This window comes from Channa argus, chromosome 18 (assembly GCF_033026475.1).
Source record: "Channa argus isolate prfri chromosome 18, Channa argus male v1.0, whole genome shotgun sequence".
NCBI classification, from domain to species: Eukaryota; Metazoa; Chordata; class Actinopteri; order Anabantiformes; family Channidae; genus Channa; species Channa argus.
Window position 1 is genome coordinate 3,717,968 of NC_090214.1, and position 16,795 is coordinate 3,734,762.

General features: G+C 43.8%; 1 protein-coding gene and 1 long non-coding RNA gene across 6 annotated transcripts in view; one reads left to right on the plus strand and one right to left on the minus strand.

Annotated features, from left to right (window-relative positions):
- Positions 1–2,083: 2,083 nt before the first annotated feature.
- The window catches only part of lhfpl2a (LHFPL tetraspan subfamily member 2a), a 36,998-nt gene continuing 22,286 nt past the window's right edge, over positions 2,084–16,795 (minus strand). For 3 of the 5 annotated variants that reach the window (XM_067485042.1, XM_067485044.1, XM_067485045.1), the window contains 2 exons: positions 9,691–10,517; positions 2,084–3,277 (listed from right to left, as the gene is read on the minus strand). In XM_067485042.1, the coding sequence (XP_067341143.1) occupies positions 3,021–3,277; positions 9,691–10,111 (678 nt within the window). In that variant the 5' untranslated portion in view covers positions 10,112–10,517 and the 3' untranslated portion in view covers positions 2,084–3,020. Of the gene's footprint in view, positions 3,278–9,690; positions 10,518–15,024; positions 15,178–16,795 lie in introns of those variants that run through there. The other 2 variants (XR_010911643.1, XM_067485043.1) reach the window with 2 other exon arrangements.
- On the plus strand, positions 9,188–15,966 carry LOC137104157 (uncharacterized). The gene is made up of 2 exons (XR_010911644.1): positions 9,188–9,473; positions 15,613–15,966. It is a non-coding gene; the product is annotated as an uncharacterized lncRNA (long non-coding RNA).

A 16,795-nucleotide genomic window follows, 5' to 3' on the forward strand; every position in this document is an offset into this window, starting at 1 on the left:
ATGAGAACTAATTCGTTCCAGGCTGAATGTCCATGCACACAGTCGAGTCCTGCAAGACAGGTTAGAGATATCAAAACACTCCCGTATTTACAGCGAGGGAATAAAATACACTGATGCAGCCAGAAAGACAGTTTTCATCACAGACAAGTCCACGCAACTGTCTGCTAAAGGATGCACCAATTAAAGATGCTGATTGGTTCCTGATGTGCTCATGCTGTCTAATGAAGCTGAGGTTGCTGCTGCGCCTTCTTAACAAGCGCAATATGGGAGAAACACATTCTTTCTTCTCCAGGTGTGAAAGGAAACAAACTCAGGGACTCTGTCTTCCCTCATTCTCGTCATCTCTGACTCGGTCTACCGAAAGGAACATGAGAGGAAAAACTAGAACCCCCCCACCCCCCACCCCGGCCCGGGTACAGGCCTGAGTTTCTGCTGCATTCGTCTTGTGCCTAATCTGGAAGTCATCAAGTGCTGTGTTTAGTTTGAGTGCATTTGGTGGAGGATGGGAGCCACAGGGTTTTGCCAGAAGCTTCTCTGTAGTCCACATGGAGGGAAGAACATCACACACAAGTACATAGATGCACACAGGTAGTGCAAAGGTAGCTCCACAAAACTGGAGCAAACTGAGGCTAGAAGTGTGTGTGTGTGGGTTGGGGTACTCAGACCGTTGGCATTGCAAATTAGCAAGTGGCAAATGAAGTAAAAGCAGCAACACACAAGTGTAGAAATACCCCAGAGACAGAGGTATCATAAGGCAGATGTACCTCTGAATATCAAAAGTACTCACTCACTCAACAGCTAGTATTAACTACCTAGTTTACAGACACGCTCTACATTAAGTTATTAATGTAAGCCAAGTTATTTGGCTTTATATTATTCTTCTGACGTATATGTGATAAGAGTTTATTGAATAGTAATTTGCACCTTATGTTTGAAGGTTGTAGAAGCATTTAACATTATAGTAAATGCATTTTTGCAAACAAGATAAAACAATTAAGAGCTTTCAGTGATTCAGGGGTGGGCTTCTATGTGTGGACATGTCAATGTCATGTCCCCAAACAACAGGTGAAAGGGTCTTCTGGATAGGGAAAAGTGTAACAGGGTCTTCCCCTGAGTGTTGCATTATGAGTGAGTCAGTCCTAAATGGGTTTTCTTAGCCCCGTTTGTGGAGGCTTATGTAATGTGTTTTGCTGCCACAGCGGAAATAAATTCACGAAGACTAAAAACAAAGTCATAGTCAAGATCTACAGATGGGTTTTACACATTACTGTATCTCATGTCTAAGTGATGAGGAATCTCTTCCCCTCAGATCGCCGACGTCTCCTCCCACGGGGTGAGCAAAGAGTGAAGTTTTCCTTTTTTCCGCCTCTTTTGTTATAAATTAAATTCTTTTAACATGTTAGAAGACAAAGAAAGACGACAACGTTAACGACATGTAATGGTGACAAATAAATGTGTAGTGTGAGGAGAGGGGTCGAGCGGTGCATTAAGAGTGGTCTGCCAGCAGCACAACCCCCAGTTGTGGTTCAGAGTCGCCTGAGCCACCTCCAACTAGAAGCCTTATCAAAAAGGAAAGTTTAAAGATTAGTCTTAGAAGTAGAGAGGGTGTCCGACTACTAGTGAACCCGAACTGGGAGCTAATTCCACGGGAGAGGAGCTTGATAGTTAAAGCCTCAGCCTCCCATTCTACTTTTGGAAGCTAACACCTGCACATATGAGGTCTTCATGGGGTTCAATTCTATTCTGTATTTTACAGGAACTAGATACATATTTTTAATGTTGGGACACCAGGGAAAAAAGGCTGTTCACAGTACAATATTTACACGTAAAATTCTCAAAGCCTACATTTAGTACATGAACTTTTAAGTTATATACTGCTGAATATGAGGCAGACACACACACACACACACACACAGTTCCGTTCTGCATCAGTGGAAAAACTGATCACCCGCTGGCTGGAAAACGTACTCGCCCCCACATCAAGGCCCAAACTGAGGTCTCAGCACCAAGCTGGCTGCTCAACTTGCAGCATCTCCTCCCTCCTCTTCCTCCTCCCCTTCCCCACAATGAGGATTTCATTGGATAAATACTGAACCCAAGCTTTATTTTCTTCCCCCCTCTCCCTTTATTGATTTGACAGAAACACATGAGAACACACAGAACACTATCTACAGCATGACTTAACAGACTCCCTGAAAACAGACATTACTAATATAACAGCAATACTTCATTTATGTGTCCTCATCATTCAGCCGACGTTTTTTTTGTGCACAGATTTGCAGGATGTCTGCTGAATGAGGATGCTTCACAGGTCATCTTTCAGCTTAAGCCAACATTCAGATCGCTTCCTTTTAGGAGTTTGCAAAGGAGAAGACAAACCCAATGCACCACAGAGCTTCCGTTGCTTGTTTGGTTTTTGTGCAGTTTGTATCTGATCAATACAATTCAAGGTCCTGCAAACACACAAATCATTCAAATAACTGTACATTCTGTGATCTTTAAAGGACATCCACTCTGAGCTAAAGGTCAGTAACTCTGTGAGTAGTTTATTCCGACTGAGTAGTGGTTCCCTTGTTGAGTTAATACTCACACGTGGCAAACGGTTAACAGGTCCAGGTTTTCTGCTTGTGGTCTGGCGACAAAAACACCAGTGTTTTCTCTTGAAGTCAGGAGTGACTTCACGAGCCCAGCCTGGTTCAAGCTGACCGTCATTCAGCGATCATAACTATGTACAAAATATATATAATCACACGTATTTACAGAGCGTGTGGTGACAGAGAGAGGCTCACTGTTTCCACATGCTGACACATGAATACAATAACAGACACAGCACCTCTAGTGGCAGAAGGACACAGAAAGACACACTGACAAAAAAAAACAAAAAACACTTGGCACTTGTAGATTTCTCCCACATAAACACAAAACAGAGACAAGAAGAATCAGTTCTAGTGGTAAACAATGCAGGGGCAGGGGTTTCTCGGCCCACTGTCTTTTCATCCGGCCCGACAGTTTCCGAGCCCTCAGAGAAGGCAGATCAGGCTCTTGCCCTCCTCGATCTCCTCCTGGACCTTGTCGCTGGAGGTGGCGATCTCGGCCTGTGCGGAGAAGACGGCGCAGATGAAGGTGAGCACGGTGCCACCCATGGCAGTGTAGAAGGCCCAGCCCATGGAACAGAGCCCGGCCTGGTACGGAGCTGCATCAGGGCCGCAGTACACCTGGACTTTTTCTGAACCCCAGCCAGCAGGGTACAACATCAGACCCAGGATCAGAAACAGACCTGCAGAGGGGGGGGGGAAGCAGGGGAAAGGAATGTTAACTCGACTGGTAGCTTGTTAAATAGGCTTTACACACAGCAGCCACTAGAAACTGTTGTCCTGACCGTAGAATGAGTAGTGTCATAAACTTAATCCAAAGCTCAGTGGATTCAAGCGTCGAACCATCGACAGGTATCAAACCCATAATTGTGGGCCAGTATGTTGCCTGCTACCTACCAGCATTGTTTTTATCAGCGGGATGTGTGGTGAATTGGCAACATCCAGTGGCCGTGAAAAATGTGACGGGAGCGAGAGCGGAAACTGAGACTGAGAAATTCTAACCTTGTAAAAGTAGAATTGATGGCAGAGCCACTGTATTGGAATGTATTAAATTGCACAGGCGGTCATAATGTTATGCCTGTAATTCAAAGGGTACATAGTCCTCGAATGATGGAACACAGGACTTTGACACAAGTGATAGCGGTTTTTCTGCTGATTAAAGCTGTTTTTTTTAAGCTGAACCTCAACCTTTGTGCTTGCACCTACTGACATAGCTGCACACAACACTGCACGAGCTGTGCATGTCAGCATGTGAAGCAGGTAGCTTCTACCCCATATCTATGGCGCCGATAACCGTCCACATTAAATGGTTTGGTAACACAGAAGCAAATACAAATAATATCACGTGTGAAGTGTTTGACCACTACAGTATCTTATAAATTGACATCCTTATTTCGATAGATCGCCTGAATACGTTTTAAGGCCTACTTTATACAAAACACGACATTTTTCCCCGACAGTGTTTCAGGTGATCAACAAAACTGGTGGGAATCCACTGAAGATCCACTAGTTTTACAGCCAGATTTAAAGATTTGAAAGAACAACCAACTAGTGTCACCAATTCTTAGCAAAAAAAACAAAACAAAACATAATATATCAGAAATGTTTCAGATCATGAGAAACTGTTGCAACTATCTGCTGCAAATTATGTTTCTAACCACCACGATTCTCTGGTACCAAAACATTTCCTGCCAAAATGCCATCCTGGCATTCAAAGCATCCCATCAAGAACTGTTACAGAGAAGCATAAATGATTCCCTGATGATTGTCTGAAACGTGACTGAAGATAATCATAGCAAGACCTCCAGCAGAACAACTGCCAAGGCAGGAAGGAGAGATCCGAGATCCGAGTCCTGACACACAATCGCGCCGGGTCAGTGCACAACAGAGAGAGCAGAACAACAGGAAAAGGTAGCCGAAGGGCTTTCCCGCCTGCCCCAGTCGCTGGCCGACCCTCAGGCATCCTGCAATTTGGTGGCAGGATGGGGTCACTTCCTGTGTTACCATGACCCACTTGTGCTGCTTTGCTGACTCGACTCTGACACTGTAATATTCCTTGAACACAAGTCAGACATCAGCAAGACTTAAAAAGATAAACAACCACAAAGCGACTCGAAACAACCACAAGGAGAAAACTAACCACAACGCTCATAAAAGTGACCACAACGTGATGCAAACGGTCACAGAGAGACACACAACTACAACAAAGAGACTGAAAAAGAGCTGCCTTTGTAAATAAAATGGTAAACGTTCATTTTTTTTTTTTTTTTTTTACTTGTTTTAACAACTGTCAAATATCCGTGCGCATCATTTCGTTGGCTCTGCACTTGGTCCAATGAGAGTGGGGGGATTCAGCTGACCAGATAAGAGCCCTGCCACCAAATCAAATCTAAGAAGGGAACATTTACGATAATAAAATTACAGATAACAAATGAACCAAACAGATGAGAATTTCCGTCTAGCTCTGTGACAACAAGCACGACCTGGAGGTTTGCTTTCATCCTCTCCTAACCTCTCTCGCTCTCTCTCGCTCGCTCTCTCTCTCTCCGTTCGTTCTCCTGCCATTCTCTTGCTCTTAAAACATCCAATATCGTATTAAACAAGGAAATGAAAACTAGGTCATAAATTCTTTCCACATGTTGCTCTGCCTAACTCTGACGTCCAGACCGACTCCGGTGATGGATTGAAGGTATGGTTTTAATTCTCAACCCCACCCTGCTTAAGACCCCCCGTCTCCACACACTCGTACACACACACACACACACTTGTTCCTGGACCTTCTAACCTAATATCCCAATGCACTCCACCCTCCCAGTCTTCAACATTCCCTCTGCGCTGGCTCTTGTCTGCGTTAACTTCGAAACTGTCAATTCTGCACCATCAGTCCATTTCTGATATCTGCACCCTTCCCAACAGTCATCCACCCCTCCCCTTTATAACCTTTTGCCCCCTATAACACAGCCCAGCAGGACTGCACTCTGCTCCAAGAAATCTGGCCGCCTTTCTTCTTTCCATGAAAAAAAAAAATAAAAATTGAGGGGATCCATATGAAGAGATGGGAGGGAGAAGAGACAGCAAGAGGGCAAAAGGAAATACTGGCAAGACCATGGAGATTAAAACAGAGATGAGCATGTGCAGGAGCAAAAGGTTTGTTTTTATATTTTACACTTGCTTTTAAAGCAAGTCCCTCTGACTTCATGCTCCATTAAACTCCACCCAGAACTTCACCACATCCTTGTCTCATACTCTGTCAGGTTTCCACCAAGGGACTAATTGATTAAAGTGTAACAGCAGTCAGTTTCTAAATGACCAGGATATGACTTAAGGCAATAAAGTACATTTGAACCCTATTCCAAACTCCTCTTTCAGTTGTTTCTTTTCTGCTTTGGCTGCAAGCTTGCTATTATTTCTGTAGCGCTAGGATGCTGTGGAAAATGTAAATAAAAAGAGAAGGAGTGTGAAACCTATTTTTAAGAAAAATATAGGCTCATTTTTAATTTTCTGTCAGCAGCACATCTGAAAAATGTTTGAACAAAGGGCTGTTTACCACTTTGTTGCATCATCTCTTTGCTCTTTCAGACATGGCGTCTGTGATTTTCAAAAAGAAATTAAAAGTTTGACTTGTCAGACCGCAGACCATTTTAAATGGGCTAACAATCTGAGAAGGAGGCAGCGTATTTGTTTAAACATGGCCGTTTCTTTAACTCGCATTTGTGGATGCGCTGACAAATCGACAAAAAAAACAAAAAAAATAAAAACACCGTCACCGAACACAGTTTGTTCACGTGTTCCTGGGCCCATACGCTGATTTTTCTACTACAAAATGACGTATATTTTCAATGCAGTGCTGCCCGAGGGCTTAATCGATCCCAGCCGCTCAGTATTGCCAACACATTCGAAATGAGCAAATTCATTTCAAAGCAAAATCACACTTTTTACAGTTGTCTAAAAACAGGGTTCGTACAAATGACACCTATTCCACTGTTAAATAAAAAAAGCAATACCGATTGTAGCAGCTATAGTACAGAGACAGGTGGACTCCTAAACACCGGGGATGGTCTCCAATATCAATAATGATATCATATAAAGTAATGCTGAATCTTTTGCTTTAATACAAAAAGAATAAAGAACATTTCTTCCTAAATTTGATGTGAAATACTAGTTGGATTGACGAGTGCAGGAAGGTTGCTTATAATAAATATACTGCTGTCCTGATTTAAAATAGTCACAAAAGTCATGTTTGCTGTAAATGAACAGTATTTGTTTTACTATGATACTGCTGCACCATTCCAAACACAGATATCCATAAAAAGCCACCAAATGCACCAGACTCCCAACTCTCATCAGTCAGAACTGGCAGTGTCCTCTTGTGACCGTCTGTTGCCGAATCCTCACCGGGGAACAACGCAGCTTTACATTCCTGTGAAGTGCGTGTTTTGTTTGCCTCACTTCCAGGCCGGAGCTCTGTCACGGTCAATGATTAAACCTGTGAGGAGAGCTGTGACTCACAACTAGAGGGAAAGTTTACGGCAGGTAATAAAAGCAGTCAACACCAAACCCCAAACAGATTCGGAGGCAGTTTTACGGCAAAAGTTCGTTTAAGTCTCGTCCCTTTCAACTTTGAGTAGATTTACAGAGAATTCACTTAAAAGTAGTTTAGCTTGTGTGGAAAAAGTCTTTAGGGGCCCTAAAATCTGCGCCTGTAAGATACAAAGTTTAGCCGAATGACCCTGAGAGGAGAGTCTGTTTGAGCCATTAGATTACGTAAAGCAGCGGGAATGGATTTCCCTTCCGCTGAAAAACTAAAACCACCTAAAGTTTAATGGCGTCCGCCGGCCATCAGACTGTGTGTGAACGGATGAGAGCCTAAAGTAAAAAGCACAAGTGAAATCAGTGTACGTGAAGATTAGGTTAATAGGTTTTGGAGGTTCTCCAGTGTAATGACGTGACCATCACTGGCAACAGAATCACAATCCTCCCATCTGAGCTCAATCACTTCCCCAAACATCTGCCATCTGGCTCCAGTTTTCTCATTACGAGACGGTGGTCACGCGCCGTGGAAATAATGATTAGGGAAAAGCCAGCGTGGTAGTGGCCACGGTGGATATCAGCAAGTTTGCTTTCATTCACAGGGCTGATGCAAAGACGGCAGTCAAGCTGAAGACCCTCATGCACAACAACTGACCGAATAACAACTGAGGCTGGAAGAACCCAAAGAAACGCTGTCAGATGTCAGACAGGTGGTATGTGGAGTCTTATCTCTTCCTGAGGTTCATCTCGTATCTCCAGATGGAAACCCTCTCGCCTCCTCAGCTGTTTGAGCCCCTTCCCACCCGATTTCCTGTTCCTCTTCCACATCCTACTCCTTACCACAAAGAGGTGAGCCAGCGGTGCATTTCCCCACTTTTATTACCTCAGCCATATACAGAGTAAACGAAGGCATTTCAGGTGATATAACACTGACTCCAGCAGCCATATTGCAGTGAACAAGTACAACATTGGCAGTAGAGTATTTTACAGAGCTTTAAAATGCAACCAAAAAAAAATCTTTGTTAAAGCAAATGTACTTAAATTAATAAAGAATTGATGGTAAAATAATAAAAAATGCATCTTTTGTGTTTCAAATATTCAACACCTGTCTTGCTTCATTATTGGCGCTGAGAAGTGTGTGGCTGTAACAATGGAAAATGTGTTTTATAACTATACCCTGATCAATACATTGCTGTTGGGCAAAACAAGATGATACAGAGAGGTAAAACATAATGTTTGAGGCAATTTACAAAGCGTTATGTCATAATTTACCCACCAGAAAGCACTGACTTGGTGGAGCATTCAACCCTGGAGATCATGGGTGGCTGCAAGACTCGATGGTGCCGTTAACGTGGCCTGTAGCCATTGGACGACTGGTGCACCACACAAAGAATCCAGCACCGGTCTAATTATACTTCTTTTGCACAGTGCAACTACAGTGAATCCCACCTGAAGATGGCTGCTGACTGCTGCACATAAGCTGACAGGTGGGGAGAGTTTAAGATCAAAGCATATCAAAGAAAGTTTATGCTGCGATACCAATTAAAGTGGATATAATACTCTGATATAACCAACTCATTTGCTGACACATGAACGCACATAACAATTACTTCATTACTTTAATAAAAACATATTAAACTCATATTGACCTTAAAGAGTCACCGATTTGCAACATTGTTCACTGGTTAACTGGATTCTCTGCCTCAGGTCAGCAAGCTTGCGAAATGGGTTTACAGTTCGACATGTCCCTCACTATACGCCCACCTTTTCTGTTTGGGCTTGCACCAAGTAAATAAAGAGGTCTGTGAGGGAGGACAGCCACAACCACTGGAGCACAGAGAGCTACAGTCTGTGAAAGAAAGGAGGTTCGGAGAGCATGATCTCATGGCCTCCTCCCTGCCATAACTCACCACAATCAGTCACAGTGGCCCAAGATCTCGCCTTAGACACACAGCCATGTACAGACGATACATGTCCTTCACACACAAACAAAGATACGCATGCCTGTTGACCGCTTTTTAGACCAATCAGCCGTCAGGAAAGCTCCAGCCGACTGAGTAGAAACTAAATATTTGGGTGGCAGTTGCTCTGAGTGACAGTTTTGAGGGAGGAAACGAGCTCCCAATGCGCTTTGAACTGGTCGGGTAAAAGAATCAAACACATAATTTAAGCAGTGGGAGTTGTGATCCTCGTAATGAATGTCTCCAGTCCACACGCAGAACGTTTCATTTACCTTGACGGACGCCGGTGGACGCCACAGGAATGCACACAAACAATAAGACACTGACCTGAGTTAACTTTAGGGTTCCTCAGCCTCCTTTACATCAGCACAACCACTGACCAAATAATGTACGTACATCCTTTTTTCGTCTGTTATTGTGATTTCTGAACAACACCGTACGCTACCTTTGAAATTTCATTGCATTTGTGCACAAATTGGCTGAAAGCGGTTTATGTATTTTCGAGTCTGGCTTGGAAGTGTGTCCTGACTCTGGGGTTAGGTGGAGTAAAAGGTTCCCAAATCCTATAGAGATGAGATTTTTTTTGTGTTGTATGTGACTCTCACCTGCGATGCCTTGTAGCAGTCCACACACGTTGAAGATGCTCTTCTTCATGATGCTTTGGAAGCACATGGTGAACACCGAGATGAAAGCCACAGCACACAGCAGCAGGATCCCTGCAGCCAGGAAGATGGACGTAGCCTGCCAGAACCCGCTGGCAATCTCCCCAAAGTGAACTGCGTACGGTCCACACAATATTCTGCGCTGCATGTGGGGTAGTTTTATGCAGCGGCCGTAGATGCCCAACGTGGGCCTGTAGGCCTCTCCGGCTGTGGTGGCCCCGTGGTGGTTGAAGACGGCATCAGGGGTACGAGGGAATCCCACCAACCAGTCAGTGCTCATGAAGGCGATGAGCTCTCCGAACGCTGCCATGATGCTCAGCAGAGTCCACAGCATGGAGCGGCAGGTGACAATGACATGGCACATGGTGAAGGCGGCCGGAGTGTCCCTGTGCTCAGACTTCAACACTGCCGAGACTGTGCTTCCGAGGCCCCCGGAACGACAGAGAGGCCGAGGCTGTGATCCTCCTCCGGTGAAGATGTGAGAGCACGTACTGTAAAGACTCGCTCAAGAGTTGGTTACAGCGCCGTACACAAAAAGGTTCAGGTCAATGATTCACAGTCGACTGCTTCCCTGTTTTCTCTCGACGTCTTTAACTTCTCTTATCTTCTGGCGGCGTCTTTGGCCACAGCTGTTCCTGTTCCTCCTCCCTGAGCTCAGCCTCCTTTTGTCAGCTTGCTCTTCAGACTCGTACTCTGCCTGGTTTTTGGTGTCTACATTGTTTTGAAGTTGTGTTCGCTGAGCCAGCCCGCTGGCGTCACATCAGACACACCTAAGAGATAAAACAGAGAGACAGAGCAGCGGCTTGAGTGCTTTAATTACATGTATAAAATGTAATTGCATGTATAAAAGAAACTCTAAGATGATCAGTAAGTTCAGTTTTTTTTTTTTTTTGAGGAAGTGCAGCTCTTCTCTTTCTGCCCTGTCATGTTTGGAAAAGTGTAAAGATTGTGGAAAGTGTGGAGGAGGAGCAGAGAGAGGAGGAAGGGAGGCTCCTGGTGTAAATCTTTGTGGGGGTATTTGTTTGAAGTGCTTCTCTGTTTTCACTGTGTTTATGTTTAAAGGTTTGTGATGGGGGCACTAGTAGCACTCTCTCCTCCCTGTGGATCTTCATGGCTGAAGTTGTAAAAATAAAAATTTAAAAAATGTACGTGTGTGTGTGTGTTCGTGTGCTTGTGTTTGTGGATTTGTGTGTGTGTGTGTGTGTGTGTGTGTGTGTGCGTGGGTGCAGAGGTGGAGATGGTTAGAAGAGACATGGAAACAGCAGGATGAGAAACGGATGCAGACACACAGAAAAACAAGTCTGAGGCCTCATTAAGCAGCTCACACTGCTGACCCGGGGTCAGCCAACGGTTGATAACACAACGGCCACCCGGCTGTCACATGACCACTTTAAACCTCCGTGACACGGACAGCTGAGTCAGTGAGACTACAATGAGGAAGCGGCAGATAATCTCACATCATAAAATACTCGCAGCTTGCACCGAGCATTACACAGCTGACACGTAAGCCCACAGCACATCACTGGGTTACAATAACAACAAGTAGTGGGAAATACTCCACCACCCAGAGCTCTGTACGTGTGTACGAGCCGCTTCTATTTACTGATACTTTATACTTTTTACTCCGTATTGCTTTGCATTTATTGTACTATTTTTTTGTGAAGTCCTGAAAAATTTAGTTTTTCAATGGACTGTGTCAAACAAAGAGCGTCACTTAACAATAGTCACATGTTCCGATTACAACATTTGCATTTTATATTTAGTCGTATGATGCATTATTGTTCAGAATTTCCTGCCTTCAGTAACTACAACAGTAATAACTACAAAAACATAATATTCCGGTGGTGTATTCGCATAATTACTGGCACACTGACATGTTACTTTCAAGAACTAATACGCTATTTTTTTAGTTGGGTAATATTTAATATTCAGTAAATAAGTTAATATGGGTTTAGGTAATGAGCAAATATTATTAATAAAGTAATAGGGGGCAATGTCTCAGTAGTAACAAACAAACAACATTAAACTATTCTATAAAAAAAACAATAGCTGCTATATTGTTATGTTAATTACCATGATATTATTGGAGTCACTGTTCTGTTGGACATAACCTTGTTTCGGTGTTACTACTGAAATAATACTAAAGCTAAAAGATATGCCAACAGAAAAGTTCCCCAATTAGTGCGATAACTTGTTTTGTTTGCACAAATAATATCGCAGTTTTTGTAGCAAAAAAACGAAAACAATTCCTTTAAGTTGTAGTTGTTTCTCTTTGTTAAATGTGATCTGAAGTAGAAGAGCCTTAACTTTGTAGCCATATTGCTAGAAATGGCCAACTCCTCTGACCCTAAAGTTTAATGTAGGAGGGTTTTTTTTTTGTACGTGAGGTAACTCGAGCTTTATTATCACAGCAACCACAGAGTCCAGTCAACAGATAACACTCAAAAAAATGAAGTTCTCTTTCATCGTGGGGCCCCTATTTAAGGCCTATGGGATTCTCGGAAGGCTTTACAAACACAAATTCTCTGTTATGAGAAGCTTGAGATTGTATCTGTGAGAGACGTTCATTTAAATAGAACATATATTAAAACACAGAAGCTGGAATTCCACAGAAAAGATGCTTATGGATGCCTGTGTGCTCCTGATGGAAATGCAGCCTCGGGCCAAACGCTGACAGTTGCTTCTGTTGTTTGAGGGTTTGTTTTTTTCTGCCCTGGTTCCTGTGCTGTCTCTCGAGAGTCTGTTAGTCATTGTTCAACCAGTGCTGTTGACACGTGTGCCGCCCGCACTGTGAGGTTTCTGTCCCTGTGCCCTTAAAGGGCGGCCCAGACGTCCCCTCGCGGTCACAGGCCAACGAATAAGACGCAGTTTGTGAGCTAAAGCATTACACAAACTTTGATCTCTGTCATCCTGTTGAGATATCAACAATTGTTCTCCCCCCCACCCCCTTTCTCATTTTCCGTATGAGAAAAATGACCCAGATCTGTGGTTTCTTGCAGGGTGGTGTGTGTTTGTCTTTGCGTATGTGTGCGACCTAACGTGGAGTATGTTTGGACTGTGTAACAGATGAGATCATAAGAACAGGCACAGACAGCCGCCTGTGTGGATTTGGACCAAAATTAATTTTATGAATCACAAGTGTTCTCATTGCTTCACCATGAACAGATGCAGGAACAGATGCCGTTGGAAAAAAGTCTACCCACTCCCTCTCACAAAGACCGTTGAGAGCTTGACGGGCTGAGTCCCAGAGGTCCTTAGACAAGACTGATGTTTGACTTTAGGGTTTAAGACAAATGGCTTTTAGGCATGAGATACGGGCAGCGCAAAGTTTTAAGGCCAAACATTTGCTGGCCAGTTGCAAAGGCCAATTCCTCACTGACAGCAATACGGTTGGAAAACACTTCGGAGCTGAAACAATTCGACCCGGCTAGGGGCATATGGAACTTTGAAGACCTGCACACTTAACCTGTGACCTTCTCATCAGGCGGCTGTTGGTTACACGCCACCTATTCAGTCTCAAATGATCGGAGGCTGCCTTAAATACGTGTTGGTGGATCTATTAATGTACCAGGTCACAGCATACGCCCAGACGTCTGCTCAGTGTTCCCACACAAACAGATTCCAGCAATTATCATGAACAGGGGCTTCCCAAGATAGAGTGAAGCATGGAAGCCTATATATGTGAAGCTTAAGGCGGATTTATGATGTCCTCTCTACTCCCCGAGTACCCAGACTGAGGAGACTGAGGAGAATTATTTGAGGCTCAGTTTACATACACAGAAGAGTTTACGACCCTCTGATTGCATCCAGCACCCCGCTGACCCCCCAACACTAATCCCTATGTGCACACATTTACAAGACTCCCTGCCATCTGACTCATGCTCCCCCAAAGTATGAGCCAGCAGTAGTTTTAAAGGAAGTTGACTGATCCACAATGAATTAAAAGTTACTAATGACGTAACCTCATGCGTCACAGTGGAATTAAATGTTGCAGGAAATCTAAAACTCATGGAGCAATATCACGGGATAACCAAAGTGGGCTTTATCTCCTGGGTATCGTGACCAGTCTTTCTAAAATTTTGCACCAAGCGGTCAAACAGAAGTTGACAAGAGAAAAGAGAATCAACAAACTAATTACCGTTGAGCTTCAAACACAAGTACAATCTGCACCAAGCTTTTCGACAAACCGCCCGATAGCTTTTAGCACATGGCACCCAAAACCAAAAATCATCAACCTCATAGCGCACGACAGGAAATGTCCGAGCGTCACCAAAGTCAGTCAAACACGAATTCTTTGGGGACCATGAATGCACCATATTTCATGGCGTGCCAACCATCATCGTCCGATTGTGGCTTTGCCATTATCGTTGCTAAGAAGCTTTGAGTGTCCGTCTCCCGCTCAAATCTTCCACTCAGTCTTTGTGTCACATCAACAACAAGCAGGAAACACCTTTCCGCGCCGCCTCCGACAGGAAACAGGAAACAATCCACATATCTATGGACATGAGCAACGCGTCACCATGGAGAGTGTTTGTTTAGAGCTCGAGAAAGACAGGGAGAGTTTATGAGGTGTTTATATGCTGGGAGGACATGGAGTGAGAGAGAGTGAAGCAAACAGCTAAACATTTGATAAACGTCCTGAAAAGCATTTACAACACATCCAGCCTCCTCCTGCAGGAGTCAACCCCAAAGCAATTCTCCAACAAAGGGAGCTCTTATTATCTGTGAGGATCTGTTAGAATGAGAAGTGCCTGCAGCTACTGAAAGGGAACATGTAGGACCATCAGTCATGGACAACCTCAAACACTAGGACAAGTCACACCTCCCTGCCGAAATAAGTGCTCTGGGATTCTGATTAACAAACTCGGATGGAAATCTGCAGCTGCAATCACCAGGTCGGTGACAGTCACCTACAACAAAAGCACTGCTTGCATCTTATTTGAGTTGATTTTTCGTAGCTCCTCAGTAGGAATTACAGGACAGAATGAGTCCATACTTAAGAAGCATAACTGAATTAGTGAGAAAAGACTCAGGTTTCCCACAGCAAAACAGCTGGTTTATCCAAAGACTTTCGCACATCTGCTCTGCATCCTAGAGATCTGTGATGCTACAGCCCTTAAAGCCAACATATCCCATTACACCAGCCTGGATACAAGCTGACAAGCTGTATGAGTACGTGGCTCTAAGGAGTCACCTCAGTGGGTTACAATAAAAACTAATCGAGGAAAAAACAAAAATAATAATAAAAAAGAAAGAAAAGGAGGATAAAAATCCAACCTGTCTCCATTGGTCTGCGAATAGGCTCCTGGAGATGTGGCTTCTCTGCCCGGACTCTCACACTTTAATGCCTCTCTCAGACTCTTAATCCTAGACCCTCCTTAAGTCCCGCCTCCTGGACCACCACAGTCTCGTCTGATTGGCCGGGCCGACACTGGGGCCACGCTTCTCGAGAGGGTCCACATGGTGGCCACATTTCAGGGGCTGAATCTGGGTTAAAATAACAGGAGCTGCAGAGGGTTTCTCTGCTCGCTCTCTGGCTCAGACTCTCGCACCTTATCGCTCGGTTTTCATTCTCCTCTGCTCACTTTCACTTTCCGCTTCTGTATAACTTGCTAGATTTTCATATCTAGCAAGTTATACACAAGCAAGTGGACAACTTGTATTATGGTTCTGAATACTTTTGTAAAGGCTTTTAATTCAGCTTTTAATTTTAAATAAATTTGTAATGTATGTCTTTACTTTGTCGATAAAGTTATTTAATTTCAGTTACAAAGTTCAGACTGATGAGGAAACATGGTACTTTTTATCCATTTTAAATACTTTGTCTTTCTGAAACCTGTCTTGGCCAAATCTTTGTCTCCATAGGCTACATCCATTTCACCCCCTTGTCCTATCCAGAAGAAGGTGGTTTTGCTCTCAAAGCTATTTGGGAAGAGGCAGAGGAAGAGGAAGAAGAAAAAGATTGTGCATTTCAGCAGTTTAATTACAAGTCACACGGCTGCCTCCCCATTAAGCGTCTGGTATAAATTGTACATTTCCTAAACCCCCTGTAATAGGTCAGCTGTGGTGAAAAAGGAAGAGCCGAGCATTTCTTTTGTCTTTTTGGTTTCATATCTGCTTCATCAATTTTCATGTGAACACCCAACTGCAACAATGTAATAATTAAATGTCTTTGCGGAGAGACAGACAGTGAGCTGCTCTCCCCATATTTAGACAATATCACGTTTCCCGTTTCCCAGCTTTTTTTTACTCTGTTTTCCAGTGCGGCCATTTAGATCAGGTATAAACAAGTTTGATTTCTTATGCGGTCAAATAAACTTGTGTACTAAACTGGTTCTGACAGAGTGTAACGCAATCCGTACAGATCAGCGCTTTCTCAATCACACAAATCGCTCGGTGGTTACAATGGTCGGGGATTAGATGAGCCCCACGGCGGCTCCGTACATCTTGTAACTGATCAAACTGTATGTGGAAAATCACTGGAGCAGCTATAACAAGACAGAGAACAATGGATCATTTGAGTGTAAGTGGGGACCAAGAAGCCAAAAACTGGTCTGGTTTTCCCCCCACTGTGCAGTGTTACCTGTTCTATCTAGTTTTACATTCGTGTACACAACATGAAACAAGCAGCGATCACCAGGGTCGTCCTTGGGCACATTAAGCAGCATTTACACACACTGAGCACTGTTTACAAAGGTGCTGGTGATATAAAACTGGAATAGAACAGTTACAAAGGGGAGGGGGGGGTGGGGGGTGGGGAAGGAAACTGAAACCGGCTTTTAAAATAAAGATCGTTTGTGCCTCAGAGACACAGATACATTTACACCTTTTGAACGTCTGCCATTCTGTCTTCAGTGCACGTTGAACATATTAGTCTGTGTTTGAAATGTGCCTCAGGTTAGTAGAATAAACACTTAATAACCAATACATAAATCCGCACACACAGATACTGCAACGTCCTTCTTCCCCAGTCAACAAAACACCTGACCGCTCGATTAGACAGCTGCCTGGATGCCCAGTTAACCGACGGATAGAGCTGATGCTTCAC